At 35.3% G+C, this 13774-nt stretch overlaps 2 protein-coding genes across 2 annotated transcripts; both read left to right on the top strand.

Moving 5' to 3' along the window:
• The first annotated feature begins 949 nt into the window (after positions 1-949).
• Positions 950-6473, top strand: LOC123705201. The gene is made up of 5 exons (XM_045653890.1): positions 950-1057; positions 1836-1921; positions 2576-2653; positions 5080-5261; positions 6256-6473. Exons 1-5 carry the CDS (start codon positions 1046-1048, stop codon positions 6465-6467), a joined length of 570 nt encoding a protein of 189 aa, XP_045509846.1. The 5' UTR covers positions 950-1045; the 3' UTR covers positions 6468-6473.
• Positions 6474-6941: 468 nt separating this feature from the next.
• LOC123705473 lies at positions 6942-12552 on the top strand. Its single transcript, XM_045654254.1, has 3 exons — positions 6942-7665; positions 10125-10256; positions 10511-12552. Exons 1-3 carry the CDS (start codon positions 7567-7569, stop codon positions 12131-12133), a joined length of 1854 nt encoding a protein of 617 aa, XP_045510210.1. The 5' UTR covers positions 6942-7566; the 3' UTR covers positions 12134-12552.
• Positions 12553-13774: the final 1222 nt, after the last annotated feature.

Here is a 13774-nt window from a genome sequence, read left to right as displayed (position 1 = left end):
TAGAAAATTATTTCCAATAATTAACTAAGTACTATCTATGTATAAATAGTACAACAGGGTGTCCCACCAGAATACCTACGATTCTAAGCTCAATGGAAGTAATAGCACAGTATTACCGGAAATAATATTGTAATACTGTGGTAATAGTTTTGCATTATACGCTGAGTACGTAAAAAATACTTATAAAATTCCAGATGCATTTTTTTTCAAATAGAATATGAATTCTTAAAACACTTTATGTACACCCCTTACAAGCAACCCAACCAACTTTGCCACCCACACGCGAGTAGATATTGTCGAAGACGCCAAGAGAAAATTAGCTTTTCTCTTTCCATCCAAAATTAAAAATATCCAAATTCCAACAGATTTTCTATATGAATATGCTTGTAACACAAAGATGTAGATATTATAATCCATACTATAAATTATAATATATATAATATCTATATTTAATACTAGAGGTCCGCCCCGGCATCGCCCGTGGTAAGTACATATTTCACAATAAAAGGTAGCCTATGTCCTTTTTCGGGTATCAAAATGACTCCATACCAAATTTCATGCAAATTGGTTCAGTAGTTTAGGCGTGATTGAGTAACAGACAGACAGACAGACAGAGTTACTTTCGCATTTATAATATTAGTATGGATTTTAGATGCAAATGTAACCACAGAACTATATCGAGAATGTAACTCTGTCTGTCTAACTCATCTAACTCAATCACGCCATTGCTAGTGTACTAAACCAATTTGCATGAAATTTGGTATAGAGATATTTAGATACCCGAGAAAGGACATACTTTTTACTCCGAGAAATAGGATAGGTTTTATCCCGGAAATCCCACGGGAACGGGAACTGCGTGACTGCGCGGGCGATGCCGCGGGTGGAAAGCTGGTATAGATATAAACATGAAGATTATTATCATACATCCACATTGCACCAGCTTACTAATTACCAGCTCATATAAATAAAAGAGCGTGGATGTTCATAGCGCACTTATGTCTGCACACGAGTGTTTGTCCAATTGAAGTGCTTTTTAACAAGTGAAATGCTCGGAATCGTGAGTACTCAGTATATTTATTAAATCATTCGTATCATTAGTGGAATATGTATTTATAATTTTCTTCTTACGTCTATAAATAAAAGTAATGAAATGTGATATTTATTGTTTATCGAACGTGTAACTTATGTAGTAATCTGTGATGTATGTAGCGTAAATGGATGTCAATATTTTTAATATCGATTTCTGGATTCCTTGATCATATCTGAACATCAATAATAATGACGAATAACTTCGTATAAGTAAATAACAAGCGAGATTTCTTTAACTGTAATGTGCAAGTGTTACCTATACTAGCAATCCGCCCCGGCTTCGCCCGTGGTAAGCCCGTGGTACATAGACACTATAACACTCGGGAATCACGTACATATTCAACATTATACGATTTTTGTAATCGGTTCAGCAGTTCCTGAGACAATCGCTTTAAAATAAAACAAATTTACATCACCTTATTGTTAACATAACAGACGATACGTGTTGCTATTTAAATATCTAAATATTATGTTCTTATTAGTTATATCTTAAAAGAGTGGGTATCTTAAATAAAATAAATATGAGCTACTAGCGGTCCGCCCCGGCTTCGCCCGTGGTACATGTTTACGTTTTCTCTACATAAGAACCATCCTCGTACTTCAAGGAATATAATAAAAAAAAGAATTATCGAAATCGGTTCAGCCGTTCTCGAGTTATGCGCTTACCAACACATTTTGTGATTCATTTTTATATATAAGATATGGGCTTCGCTCGTATAAAAAACATTCTCCATCTCTTTTGACAGGTAATTTTCTTGGCTTTGATCTCTGCTTGCTCAGTACAAGGGGAGGATATTCTACCAAAGGCCAATCACACATTACCGAAAGACATGTGAGTATTCATCTTCATTTTAGTATAAAAATATATCAATGTTATAATATCTACACAATCAAAATATATACTGCTAATTTTCAACTTTTCAACTTCAGCCGTCGCTACATGTTGACGGCAGTCGTCAGCACGACGACGGTAGCCGTCGACATGTGGCGACGACTGAAGTAGCCTCTGCCGTTCACAACTTGCCGTTCGTCTGTAAGAACTCTTAAGTCGGTTCATTGGTTTGTAGACAGACAGAGTTACTTTCGCTTTTATAATATTGCTAGGAATCTTATTTAGGAATATCCCATGTATACATTGGAAGTAGGTACCTAAATACGTAAAATAAAACTAACGTAATTTACTTGTTCATAGTATTAATTATATACCTAGGTATCAAAAGTATTATGTTATGTATTACATAGGTAGGTAGATAATATAATGTTATAGCAGTTGTGTTTGTAAAATATTCAGCACACGAACGAATTTTCAATTAGTTTTAGTGGTTTAGTAAAATTGGTTTTAAATTGAAAATGAGCAAAACCAGCCAAACATGGCCTGTGTGTAGTACAAGGTTTACTCAATCGAAAGGCCCTATTTCACTGGTTAGTTCTACAGTTTATTTCCTTGCAGTGAAAATAGCTTTTCCTGGATCTTATTGGTTTTCAGGTATGTAGTTCGAGCAACGGTGTACCAAGTTGGAATCCTTGTCAATGGAACATCTAATGAAACTGATAAAAACGCTACGTAAGTAATTAATATTATAATTAACTAGCAGTCCGCCCCGGCTTCGCCCGTGGTACATATTTACGTTTTCTCTACATAAAAACCATCCTCGTACTTCAAGGAATATAATAAAAAAAGAATTAACGAAAACACATTTTGGGATTCATTTTTTATATTATAGATAATGTTTATAATAACAATATTGTGTTTCTATACCTGCTTCGTCTATGAAATTTTCAAAACCTAACAATTTTCATAAATAACAAAGATTAACTCGTAAAATCATGGTTTTAAACCTAAATTTCTATACCTGAAAATAAATAATTAATAAATTATTGGGTTTCTCGAAACTTGTACGTAATTTAAATATAACATTGAAAATTACCGCTAAATCATACCACATCATTAAAATTTAACTACGATCAAATTTCTGCGGCGGACCGTTGATAGACCGGGAGATATTGACACAAAATTTCGAGTCATTTGTAACAGGATGGCGGTTCTACAGGGGTCTTAATACGCAATGACAAAAAGTAAAATGATGGTGTGAACGCTGGTACCGGCGGCTTAGTCACGTGGGCGTTAGTCGAACTCCTCGGAAAAATAGCGAAAGTCAAACGATTTGTAACACAAACATTTTAGAATTTACCGATAACCCATAAACAAGATGTAGGCGGACTACCGCCTTCCCATGACACTAGTCATGCCATACTTTTCCGGTGTAACTTAAAGCCCACCATACCGACGCGAATGTGTTAATTTAAAAAAAAACAATTCAACCATTTGTACCAGGCTAACTTTTTCACAGGTAACCATCGTCGTGCAACCATTTACGAAAATCGCCATGCCATACTTTTCGGACGATTCCAAATGGTCGCCCATACCGCCGAAAATCTGCAATTTTTTTTCTCGCTGAACTATTTGTACCACCTTAAATTTTTTTTTTCAACAACTCCTGAATGATTATAAATAGAAGTGTGATAATGCCATACCTGTGGGAGGTGGCGGCATTTTGTGTCAATATCTCCCGGTCTATGAAGCTTGATCGATGATTATTTAATAAAACTCACTATAATATGACGTCAAATACTTTATTGCCTTTTGTTTATTGCTATATTTTAATGCTTAGTAAAATAAAGGTAGGTACATACCCTACATCTTAGATTACAAAATAAAGTACAGATGGAGCATGACAACCGCCCGTCGCCCTTGTCAAAGAAAATACGAAATCAAAAACAAATACGTCGCTGCACCAGTGCTATAGCGCATATAGTGTCATGCAATACGTCAAAAAGGGTTTGCAATTTTAGTAAAAAAATGCCGTCTTGTGATAATAAAACGCTGTAAAATTTGTTCCCGAAAACAAAAAAAAAAAAGATAAAACATCGTTTCACAGGTTTTCTGTAGATTATTTGGCTGATTTATTTCTATAATACTATAATTTAATTTAATTACAATAATAATTTTACAGATATGAAGGAATACAAAACTTCAACGTATGTTGCCAGTATTTTGAAAATGAATTTGCCATTTTTATTGGTAAAACGGTAAAATGGTTAAAGGATCTTCAGGGTGATGCTGTTGGATTTTTCGATCGTGAATGTGATTATTTGTATAGTGCACTAAAGGTTCATGATAATTATTAGATTATTTTAATAAGCATATTACATTATTTTGTTACTTTTATAAAGCTTAAAAACGTCATAGTCGTTTTCGCTAGCGATTTAATTTATGTGAACTCCATGATGGATATGATGAAAATAAAATGTCCCGTATTCTCGACTAAAAACTACCGCTATTCGCATTCATTTATTTTGAAAAATAAAAAATAATATAATTATTATAGTTAATATTGAAACTTTTTTTATGTAATTTATTTAATAAAAAATTGAATACAATTATTTTGTCCATATATAACTTTAGTAGGCAGGTACTTTATGTAATAAAAGAATTTAAATAAAAATTAAAAATTGACTTCTCATTTATGTATATAGCCTAACTCACTACAGCGGTACAGCCACTAACATAATAATTCAGATCATTGCAATGAAACCTCACAACTCAAAATCGGTCCAACGGTTTATACTGCAGGGCGTGTCAAAGAAATATTATACATACATCCATAAACTCGAAAAACATAACCCTCTTTTTTCCGTAGTCGGGGAAAAATTTGGGAAATTTTTCAATATCTGGCAACATTACACGCACACAGAAGCACCGTGTACGTACAGTGCAGCGGCGAAATGACAGCACACATAGCTTTATTGAAAATGACGATAAATTATTCGGTTTAGTTCGGCAACGCTCCATCTGTCTTTTATTTTGTAATCTAAGCCCTACATATTTAAACAATGGATAAATTGGGCAAATGCGGGTTGGCAGATGTTACAATATTATGTCGTCGAACTTATAATAGAACGACCTATGTTTATTTGGTTTATACACAGAGGCCGGCAAGAGTCCGTTACATTCTACCACCTCAACGGTTCCAACCTCAATCTCAAGGATCTACCAACACCGCTGGTCACCAACGTGACGGCTGAAAATGTGGTTGGTGTCGCGCCAACCAACACCACCGTCCCTTGGGAGGCTTTGAAGAACTTGGGGATAAGGTTGCCGGCTAAAACTGGTAAGATGTCACTACTATTGTTATGAAAAGAAAAAAAGAAAAATATTTTTTTCAGCTATAAGAACACGCTGTATAAGTGTATAAATTACAGCAAGAAATAGTAACAAATGCAAACTTAAACTTAAAATAATTATTTTTAAAAGTGATTTTTTATTCCATAATGAATTACCTACTATATAATCATCCATTAAACGATATATTCGTTCTCATGACAAACATACCTATTTGAGTTTGAGATTGAATTTTATAATAATTCCAATAATATACAGGGTGTCCCACTATTGGTATAATAAGCGCGAAAGAACTTGTAGTATTGCATACATTGATCACGTAAAAATATATTAAACAACAAAATTACCTATATTAAAAAATTTTGCTGCATTTTTTCTGAAAATCTATGTTTTCTTCTCTAACTTCGCGCAGCCGGCAAATTGCTCACATTTTTTGTAGGTATTTGTTGTTAAAGCGGATACGGAAATACAATATCATTTGTTACAAGCAATCATCAAAGCATCATGTCTAGCTATCACGGTTTACGAGATACAGCCTGGAGACAGACATACAGACAGACAACGAAGTCTAGTAATAGGGTCCCGTTTTACCGTTTCGGTAGGTACGGAATCGGTAGATAATACGGTATATATTTTTACATATTATAATATCTGCAAAAAGAAAGTTAAGACAAATAAGAACTCAACTCTCAAGAGCTTATTACGAATATTTTCATAGATACCTAAATAGGTAAATCATTTATTTTCACATAATAATTTTCTACTTGCATTTAAAGTTTGCTTTGTTATTTTTTTCTAATAATTATATTTCCTTTAGATAGGTACGTTAGCTATCTATCAGTCTATCAATAAATAATACCAAAAAATTTCCATTTTTGAAAGTTACGTACAAAATATTTGACAATTTTTCCTCTATCAATAGCGAAAATATTTCACCGCCAGCCGTACAAAATAACCCTGAATAAAATGCGATTCCTTTTCAGATCATTCGACAATCCGATTCAAGAGAAGCCTTGTAAAAATACCAGCTAACATAACTAAGGCGTCTCTCGTCATACCCGCGGAAGTCGGCGTGCAGTCTATCTCGCTCCCACTTATGTCCCTGAACAACAATTTGTCGAGGATACCTGTACCTATACCGAATGTATCAGTTGTTAGCTATACCAAAGCTAACACTGTTGTTCATAAACCATAGACAAAATGTAGAAAAAAAAGTACCTATATATCTAGAGTTTAGCTGGTCATAGCCACAGTGGAATAATTTCTTAAAAAAATAACATTGAATTAATTGTTTTAAAGCTAATGTTGTTTTATTTACCGCTGTCATATATAACAATCATTTAACTTTTTAAAAATAACTTTGTTATAAATTACCTATGTTAGATATTTACTAATAAAAAATTAAAATTATAAATTTATTTTGATCATTTATTCTTTTTTATACTTAGTTTATTAGAATTAATACGTCCGCTGTTTTATGTTGCTATATCCATAATAATATAAATTTATTCAGATAAAATAATAATAGTTTAAAAAAACTAAAAAAACACGCTTTTTATAGAAAACCGAACTAAAAAATAGAAAATTTTATCAAATTAGTGTATTGTCATCGGTCTTCAATAAATCTACAAAGTTTGAACGAAATCTGGCCGTTTAAAGTGGGTTAAAATCGCGCCCAAAGAAGTCGGTTACAAACATACAAACATACAGGTGAAGCTAATATACCTAAAGCGTGTAAAAAGGATTAACGTAGACAGACTGAAGTTGATGGATTACCGTACAAAAATACTATAGGTACACTAAACGTAAGAAGTTACGTGATGAAAATATTATTGCAAAAAAAAAATATTACAAGTTTAACCCTCATAAAATTTATGGAAGCTACTTAAAAAGTCATTCAAAATATAAAATATCGTATAAGTTTGCAAAAGTATTGCGAGTCACACCTCACACAGGTTCAGCTCGCCGCCCCTACTCTGCGCACTGAAGCCGCATATACCGCGCATGCGCCAACTATAAAGCCCCAAAAATACGTGATTCGCCTTTGTCTAATACCAAAACAAAGAACACAATACCGCCGCGGCCACGTCTTCTGAACTTCAGACATGGTATCCTTTTCAGTGCCTCCAACCGTCCAATACAGACGCATGCGTAGCTTCTAATGATTGGTCAAGCAATCCTGTTTTTTGAAGAGGCGCGTATGCAAATGTGTTTAGGTGTAATATAGGGTTATACAATTCGGGAGGATAACCAGGTGAACGTTCAGTGTCAGATGAGCCGCGGCGGATGGCGGAATGAGCTCGCCCAAGCTGAACGAGCGATGTCCGAGCAGTTTGAGCAACGGTAAAAAACATTTGAGCAGCGAGTCGAAGGAAGATTCGCTCGACAATTCCGTGAGTACAACCGATTGATTTTTTTGAGATCATTGAACTTTTTACTTAGGCTTCGCCTAGTCAAGATTATCCGAAGTGAGCGTGTGTTGCGAACTTCTGCTGAATTAATTATGTAAGAACCTAGCACTGAAAAATTGTGAAATACACTGATATTAATTTATTAATGTCCCACACATTTATTTATGAGAAATATTTTATAAAATACACTCGAGTTTCCATTTACGAATCGTTAAGTTCTTTAACGTAAGCGTTAAATTTAAATAACGTTAAATTTCTGAAAGAAACGTTTAACGATAATATTTATTTGATTATTGTAAGACGGTTGATTAATTACCTATTAAAGAAACTGAAAGTTAATTAAATCCCGATACATTTATGTGTAAATTTAATTCGAAAACGATGCACCAGTCCATTGACAGTGACCTCAGTGAATATAACCTAGAACTATAGGCGAGGTTAATACTTGTTTGTATGAATATTTTATCACTCAGGACATTTAGCGCGGGAGAAATACGATATCTGGCTTGAAAATTAATCCCAGAGTTTCAGTGGAATTCCACAAGTGAGATATCATTGGCAGAGCTTAACTTTCAACTAGGTAGGTACATGGTTTCAGTGGTCTGAAAATAAAATCTCGTGTCACAATGTTTGTCTTCAATGGACTCCTAAACCACATAACCGATTATAATAAAATTCGCACACCATGTGCAGTTCGATCCAACTTGAGAGATAGGATAGTTTAAACATGTAGGTACGGTACATGTACGGGCGAAGCCGGGGCGGACCACTAGTTCTTATATAGTTACCAGTTTATCGTCGTGTGGCATGTTTTTTTCTTTTTAATATTTCAATAGGTACATGCAAGGGTACATGACATTAAAAAAAGAACAACTTACTGGGATTAAAATAGAATATAGGTTATGGAAAGTCGCAAGGGAATAGATGTTTTACGGCGCTGAGATTCAAAATGAATATCTCTTAATATATATAAATCTCGTGTCACAATGTTTGTCCTCAATGGACTCCTAAACCACTTAACCGATTATAATAAAATTCGCATACCATGTGCAGTTCGATCCAACTTGAGAGATAGGATAGTTTAAATCTCAAATCGTTTTAGAGAAAGCGGGCGAAGCCGCGGGCGGTAAGCTAGTAATAATATAAAGAATTACTAATCTCTCTAAGCGTCCGCGTAGCGAGCGTTCGCGGCCACTGTTTCGAAACTTTTCATAACATGAGGTTCATAAAAATTTTGTTTTTCCCAGGTAATCATTAGTAGGTTGAACTTTTTACAATTATTATAGGGCATAATTTAGTTTACAATTCAATAATAGTGAAAAATAAAAATATGTGCTTTATGCGTCGGATTCAAGCGATTTGTTAACTGAACTGATTCTTATCATATACTACAAGTCGGCCCCGCCCGTGGTACATGTTTACGATTTCACTCCATGAGAACCATCCTCGTACTTCAAGGAATATTATAATTAAAAAAAGAATTAACGAAATCAGTTCAGCCGTTCTCGAGTTAAGCGCTTACCAATACATTTTGCTATTCATTTTTATATTGATACTAGCTTACCGCCCGCGGCTTCACCCGCTTTCTCTAAAACGATTTGAGATTTAAACTATCCTATCTCTCAAGTTGCTTCTGGAAAAGCTCAAATTAAACGAGCGCAACTTTTATTAACTTATTGATCGATTAGCGAAATTAGGACTTCTGACTTTATTATAATTAACCAAACCAACCTTAATCTTAATCGGACGCGCTCGCGTATTTTTTTTTCATAAAATACGTTTTCTTCAATGCCACATTATACACCTATATATTTCTTTTTCATTATAATCATCTTATTTTTTTCAGTGACATCCTAGCATGGATGAGTAATTATTTCCATGGGACTTTCTTTTTCGATATTTTTCCTTTCCACACCTCTGAAAAGATTTTTTTTGATACAATCTATAATTCATTAACCAATACATAATTTCCGAGATTACAATTTACCAAGTCTAATAGGTCCATTCTTGATCCATTTGATCCGAATTTGGCATCATGGCCTCTCCGCAAATGTACTTAATAGTTTAATAAGTTGCGGTGAGCCGAAATATGCGAGTAATAGGACAAAATGACCAGAAATTTATCAATCAAATGTGACTGAAATACGCTGCATTCAGTAGGTTAACAAGCTGAGTTATTTTCATCCATTTTATAGGTAATAGTTCGGCTTTTAAATACCTAATAAGAATATATTGAAACATATTTAAAAGTGAATTGATGGAAGTAGATAGGTGTCTATGTTTGTACTACGTCATAATTTATAGCTTGTTGTATTCAAAATGTTTACCTTATAAATGAAGATGTTAACCAAAACATTTTAATAGGCTGTCTGAGTGATTAAACCAGCCTTTCATTGTGTAATGACCAAATTATTGAACAGTATCTATATAATATGTTTTAGATCCGCGAATCAATAAAGTCGGAACGCACTGGGAAATCCGAAGAAGACTGCCGGAGACGCACAATCATCGTAGAGAAGAAAAATGGGAGCTATGGTTTCACCCTGCAGAGTTATGGCATACATTATAAAAAGGTAATTTATATATCGTGATCAATAATTTTACATGATGTTTAACTTTCTACTTTGCAAATTTTTATTACACAGTAAAGGTAAATTACAGTTTCCGTCCATCATGCCACTAAATATGACCTTAATTACTTTTAATTACAATTTTACTGAACTAAATAAAACTTATTAACTAGTTAGTTACAAAAATAAATTTAGAAAAAAGAATTTGGTGATTTAGGTTTTTATTTATTAATACAGAGTTCTTTGTCTTTGCTCAGGAACAAGAGATAGAAGTAATCACGTATGTGGACCACGTGGAGGCGGAAGGACCCGCGTGCGTCGCCGGCATGCGCGAGGGTGACGTCATCCTGTCCATCAACGGCACGGATGTAGAGCGCGCCGACCACGCTACCATCGTCAGCGCCATCAACGCCTGCGACTCCAGAATGCGCATCGTCGTCATCTTCGAAGACTGCGTTCGCAAAGTCGAACTTCACCTCAAATACATCAACATACAACGAGCGATACAAAACAAAATGCGCGAATTGGAACAACTTTCCATCCGCGAACGCCAAGTCTTCGATTCCAATTGGAAAACGCACAGCTTGCCTTCACAAAAGAAGAAAGCCTCGCCGTCAGATATTATTTCTGATTCAGAAGAGACTGTCGCTGACAATATGAGTAATTCGTACTGTCGCCCGACACTGTCTAGTGAGAATGTCACTGCCGCGAAACCCCCTCAACCTAACGTGTTCATGTATCAGTATCTCGATCCGCGCTACGGCACCTGTATTATACAACCAAATATACATACAGGAAGCTTCGTTATAACTGTTGGATCGCCGAGAAATAGACGCGACTGCCATCATTACGTCGTTAAAGCGACGGGAGAATGTCATCGGGCATCCGAAGCCTATAAAGTTTCTAATGGGAAACATAGTAAGCCGAATAGAAGTAGCCACAACCATAGTTGTGCTCCATGTGTTCCGGCGTATAATAATCAGGATGCAAATAGCTTGGAAGCCTACGACCTCGCCAGTCCGTGTTGCGATCCACATTGCGTTCCCAACTCTAGAAAAAAAGTGAGAAGAAAGAAAGAATGTTCTAAAGAACATAAACGAAAGGAGAAATACCAACAGGTCGATAAATCAACGCAAAAAACTGAAAACTGCGCACATACACACTCGAAGAAAGTTTGCAATCCTGGTCATTGTTCAGGGCGATACCGATATCTGACGACTGAGTCAACGCAAACCAGTCAATGCAGTTTGCAATCATACGCTACGAGCAATGCAACGGCAGCATGTGATAACTCAGTTTCGAGTTACAGCACGTCACTGAGTAGCGACACCTTGTTTTGGGAGAACGACCGTTCGGAAGCTAAGTCGTCCCCAAAAATTCAATACCAAAGCGCACACCAACACGTGAAGCCGAAGTCTTGGGATAATTTAGCGACAAAAGCCATCGGAGGCTACGGTTTCGGCTATGGTTACTTGGACACGACAACGAAGCACTCAAATAGATCCAAGAGCCACGGGCGGAGCCACAGCGGCCGCAGCACTCAAAGCCACCACGACTATCAGCACCATCAAGACAAACATTCCCACCGCCAGAGCGGAACACCACACCACTATACCGGCTACGTGAGAACTCACAGCCATTGTCAGCCCACGAAGTCCACTGAAAGTCTAATCGTCGTCCCCAAATATCAATTGGAGAGTAGTGGCTCCGAAAGTCGCCTCGCCTGTGACTGCGGCGACGGCGTGGATTACTACCGGCGAGGCCCATCGAAGAGCCCGGCCGAGACGCACTCCAGCTTCTACACTCAACGATTCATTTACCCCGCCCATTCGTACAAGAAGAAAGACTCCAACGTTAGTTCAGAAATAACTAGGTTATAATTATTATCGTGAAACCATTGCTCAAAAAGCCTAGACTCTTATATTCGAATGACCTCATTAGTGTTTTCGTCTCCTCGCGCCGGTATGCGTTTATTGAGCGACGGGAGCTTTATTTTTCCAAATCAAACTATCTATCGAGTAGAATAATAATTATACGAGCACTTTTGAATCGTTAAGCATTTTTATAAATCTACCATCGTCGCGGAAATTTTGAGGTTTAATAGGTGAGACTTTGAATGTTCAAAAATGCAATAATTTTATCTAGTGAGTACGAAATAAGTAAAGTATTTTCAAGATTGACTTTTTCGACAGTATGGTATTTTTATTACCGCCACATCGCTTAATAATCGTAAACCATTTTGACAACCATTTTATCAGCTTTATACTCGTTGATTTATAGTTTTGATTAAAAAAATATTCAAAAACAAGTGTTTTATTTCATACCATTTAATTGAGTTGATACAATGTATCAAACTCCGGTAAGCCCATCCAGACGCTTTCCCGCTTAAACCACTAAACCGATTTTGATGAAATTTGGCACAGACAATCTTTAGACCCTAAGAAGGGACATAGGCTACCTTTTATTGCGAAATATGTACCACGGGCGAAGCCGGGGTGGACCGCTAGTAGTTAGTACGATATAAAGATAAATTTATCCATTTTCGCCTCAGTTGCAGTGCACCAGTGAACCTTGGCATTGGCGAATGTTTAAAATTAACTTTTATAATAAATTAGTACTCAAATGTACACTAGTATGAACAATATGAAATAAAAAACAAAATATACTACAAATTTAAAAGAAACTCAAAAGAAAGTGCGGGCTTTTGGCGAAAGACACTGATTCGAATCCCGCTTGGTGATCGATTTTTTCTACTCTTCAAAAATTTAATCTATACTAATATTATAAAACTGAAGAGTTATTTTGTTTGAACGCGCTAATCTCAGGAACTACTGGTCCGATTTGTAAAATTCTTTTGCTGTTAGATAGCCCGTTTATCGAGGAACAGGAAGGCTTATATTTCATTAGGCTTAGAGAAACAGGAGCGGAGTCACGCGGGTGAAACCGCGAAGCGCCGCTGTTATAATAAATAAAGCATTTGAATGTTATAAAACTAATGTTTATGTTATAAATGTTAATGTTATAAAAAAAATGATATTTTTTATTAATTATTAAAAAATCTTTTATTTTAATTTTTTATTAATTTCAGTTTCGAGATAATAAAAACAATTTTGTAATAAAACAGCGCTGACATATTTTTTTTTTTTCATCATCCTATCAAGTGAAAGTAACTGCTACCTACATACCTGTTTATACCTGCCAACCTAGCCGTTTGTCCCGGTAAATATTAGAAAACGACTATGACTGCACATTCTGTAGGTTTCATACTATTTTTTTTTAATTATGTTGATACTGCAATTAATTAAAAAAAATGTTTTTTTAATTCATTAAAAATGTCCTGTCCAGGATTTTCCCAGTCAACCCATTTTTAATACATTTTTTAATACACTAAATTTATTATAAAATTGGTCTCATCTATTATCACGCCGTTGCATTTCGACTATTCGGATCTTAGACCATAAAATATCAAATTCAACATACTTATTATACTTTAATTTTAAATTTATTATAATATATCTACA

This window comes from Colias croceus, chromosome Z (assembly GCF_905220415.1).
Source record: "Colias croceus chromosome Z, ilColCroc2.1".
NCBI classification, from domain to species: Eukaryota; Metazoa; Arthropoda; class Insecta; order Lepidoptera; family Pieridae; genus Colias; species Colias croceus.
Note: the sequence above shows the minus strand (reverse complement) of the source record. Positions and strands in the feature narration are given on the sequence as shown.

Excerpts from the sequence above, each read along its gene's own strand:
- LOC123705201 (XM_045653890.1), top strand. Across the intron at positions 2,654-5,079 it reads GAAACTGATAAAAACGCTAC|AGGCCGGCAAGAGTCCGTTA; the intron begins GTAAGTAATTAA and ends GTTTATACACAG. Across the intron at positions 5,262-6,255 it reads AAGGTTGCCGGCTAAAACTG|ATCATTCGACAATCCGATTC; the intron begins GTAAGATGTCAC and ends ATTCCTTTTCAG.
- LOC123705473 (XM_045654254.1), top strand. The coding sequence starts at position 7,567 with ATGAGCTCGCCCAAGCTGAACGAGCGATGTCCGAGCAGTTTGAGCAAC. Across the intron at positions 7,666-10,124 it reads AAGATTCGCTCGACAATTCC|ATCCGCGAATCAATAAAGTC; the intron begins GTGAGTACAACC and ends AATATGTTTTAG. Across the intron at positions 10,257-10,510 it reads ATGGCATACATTATAAAAAG|GAACAAGAGATAGAAGTAAT; the intron begins GTAATTTATATA and ends GTCTTTGCTCAG.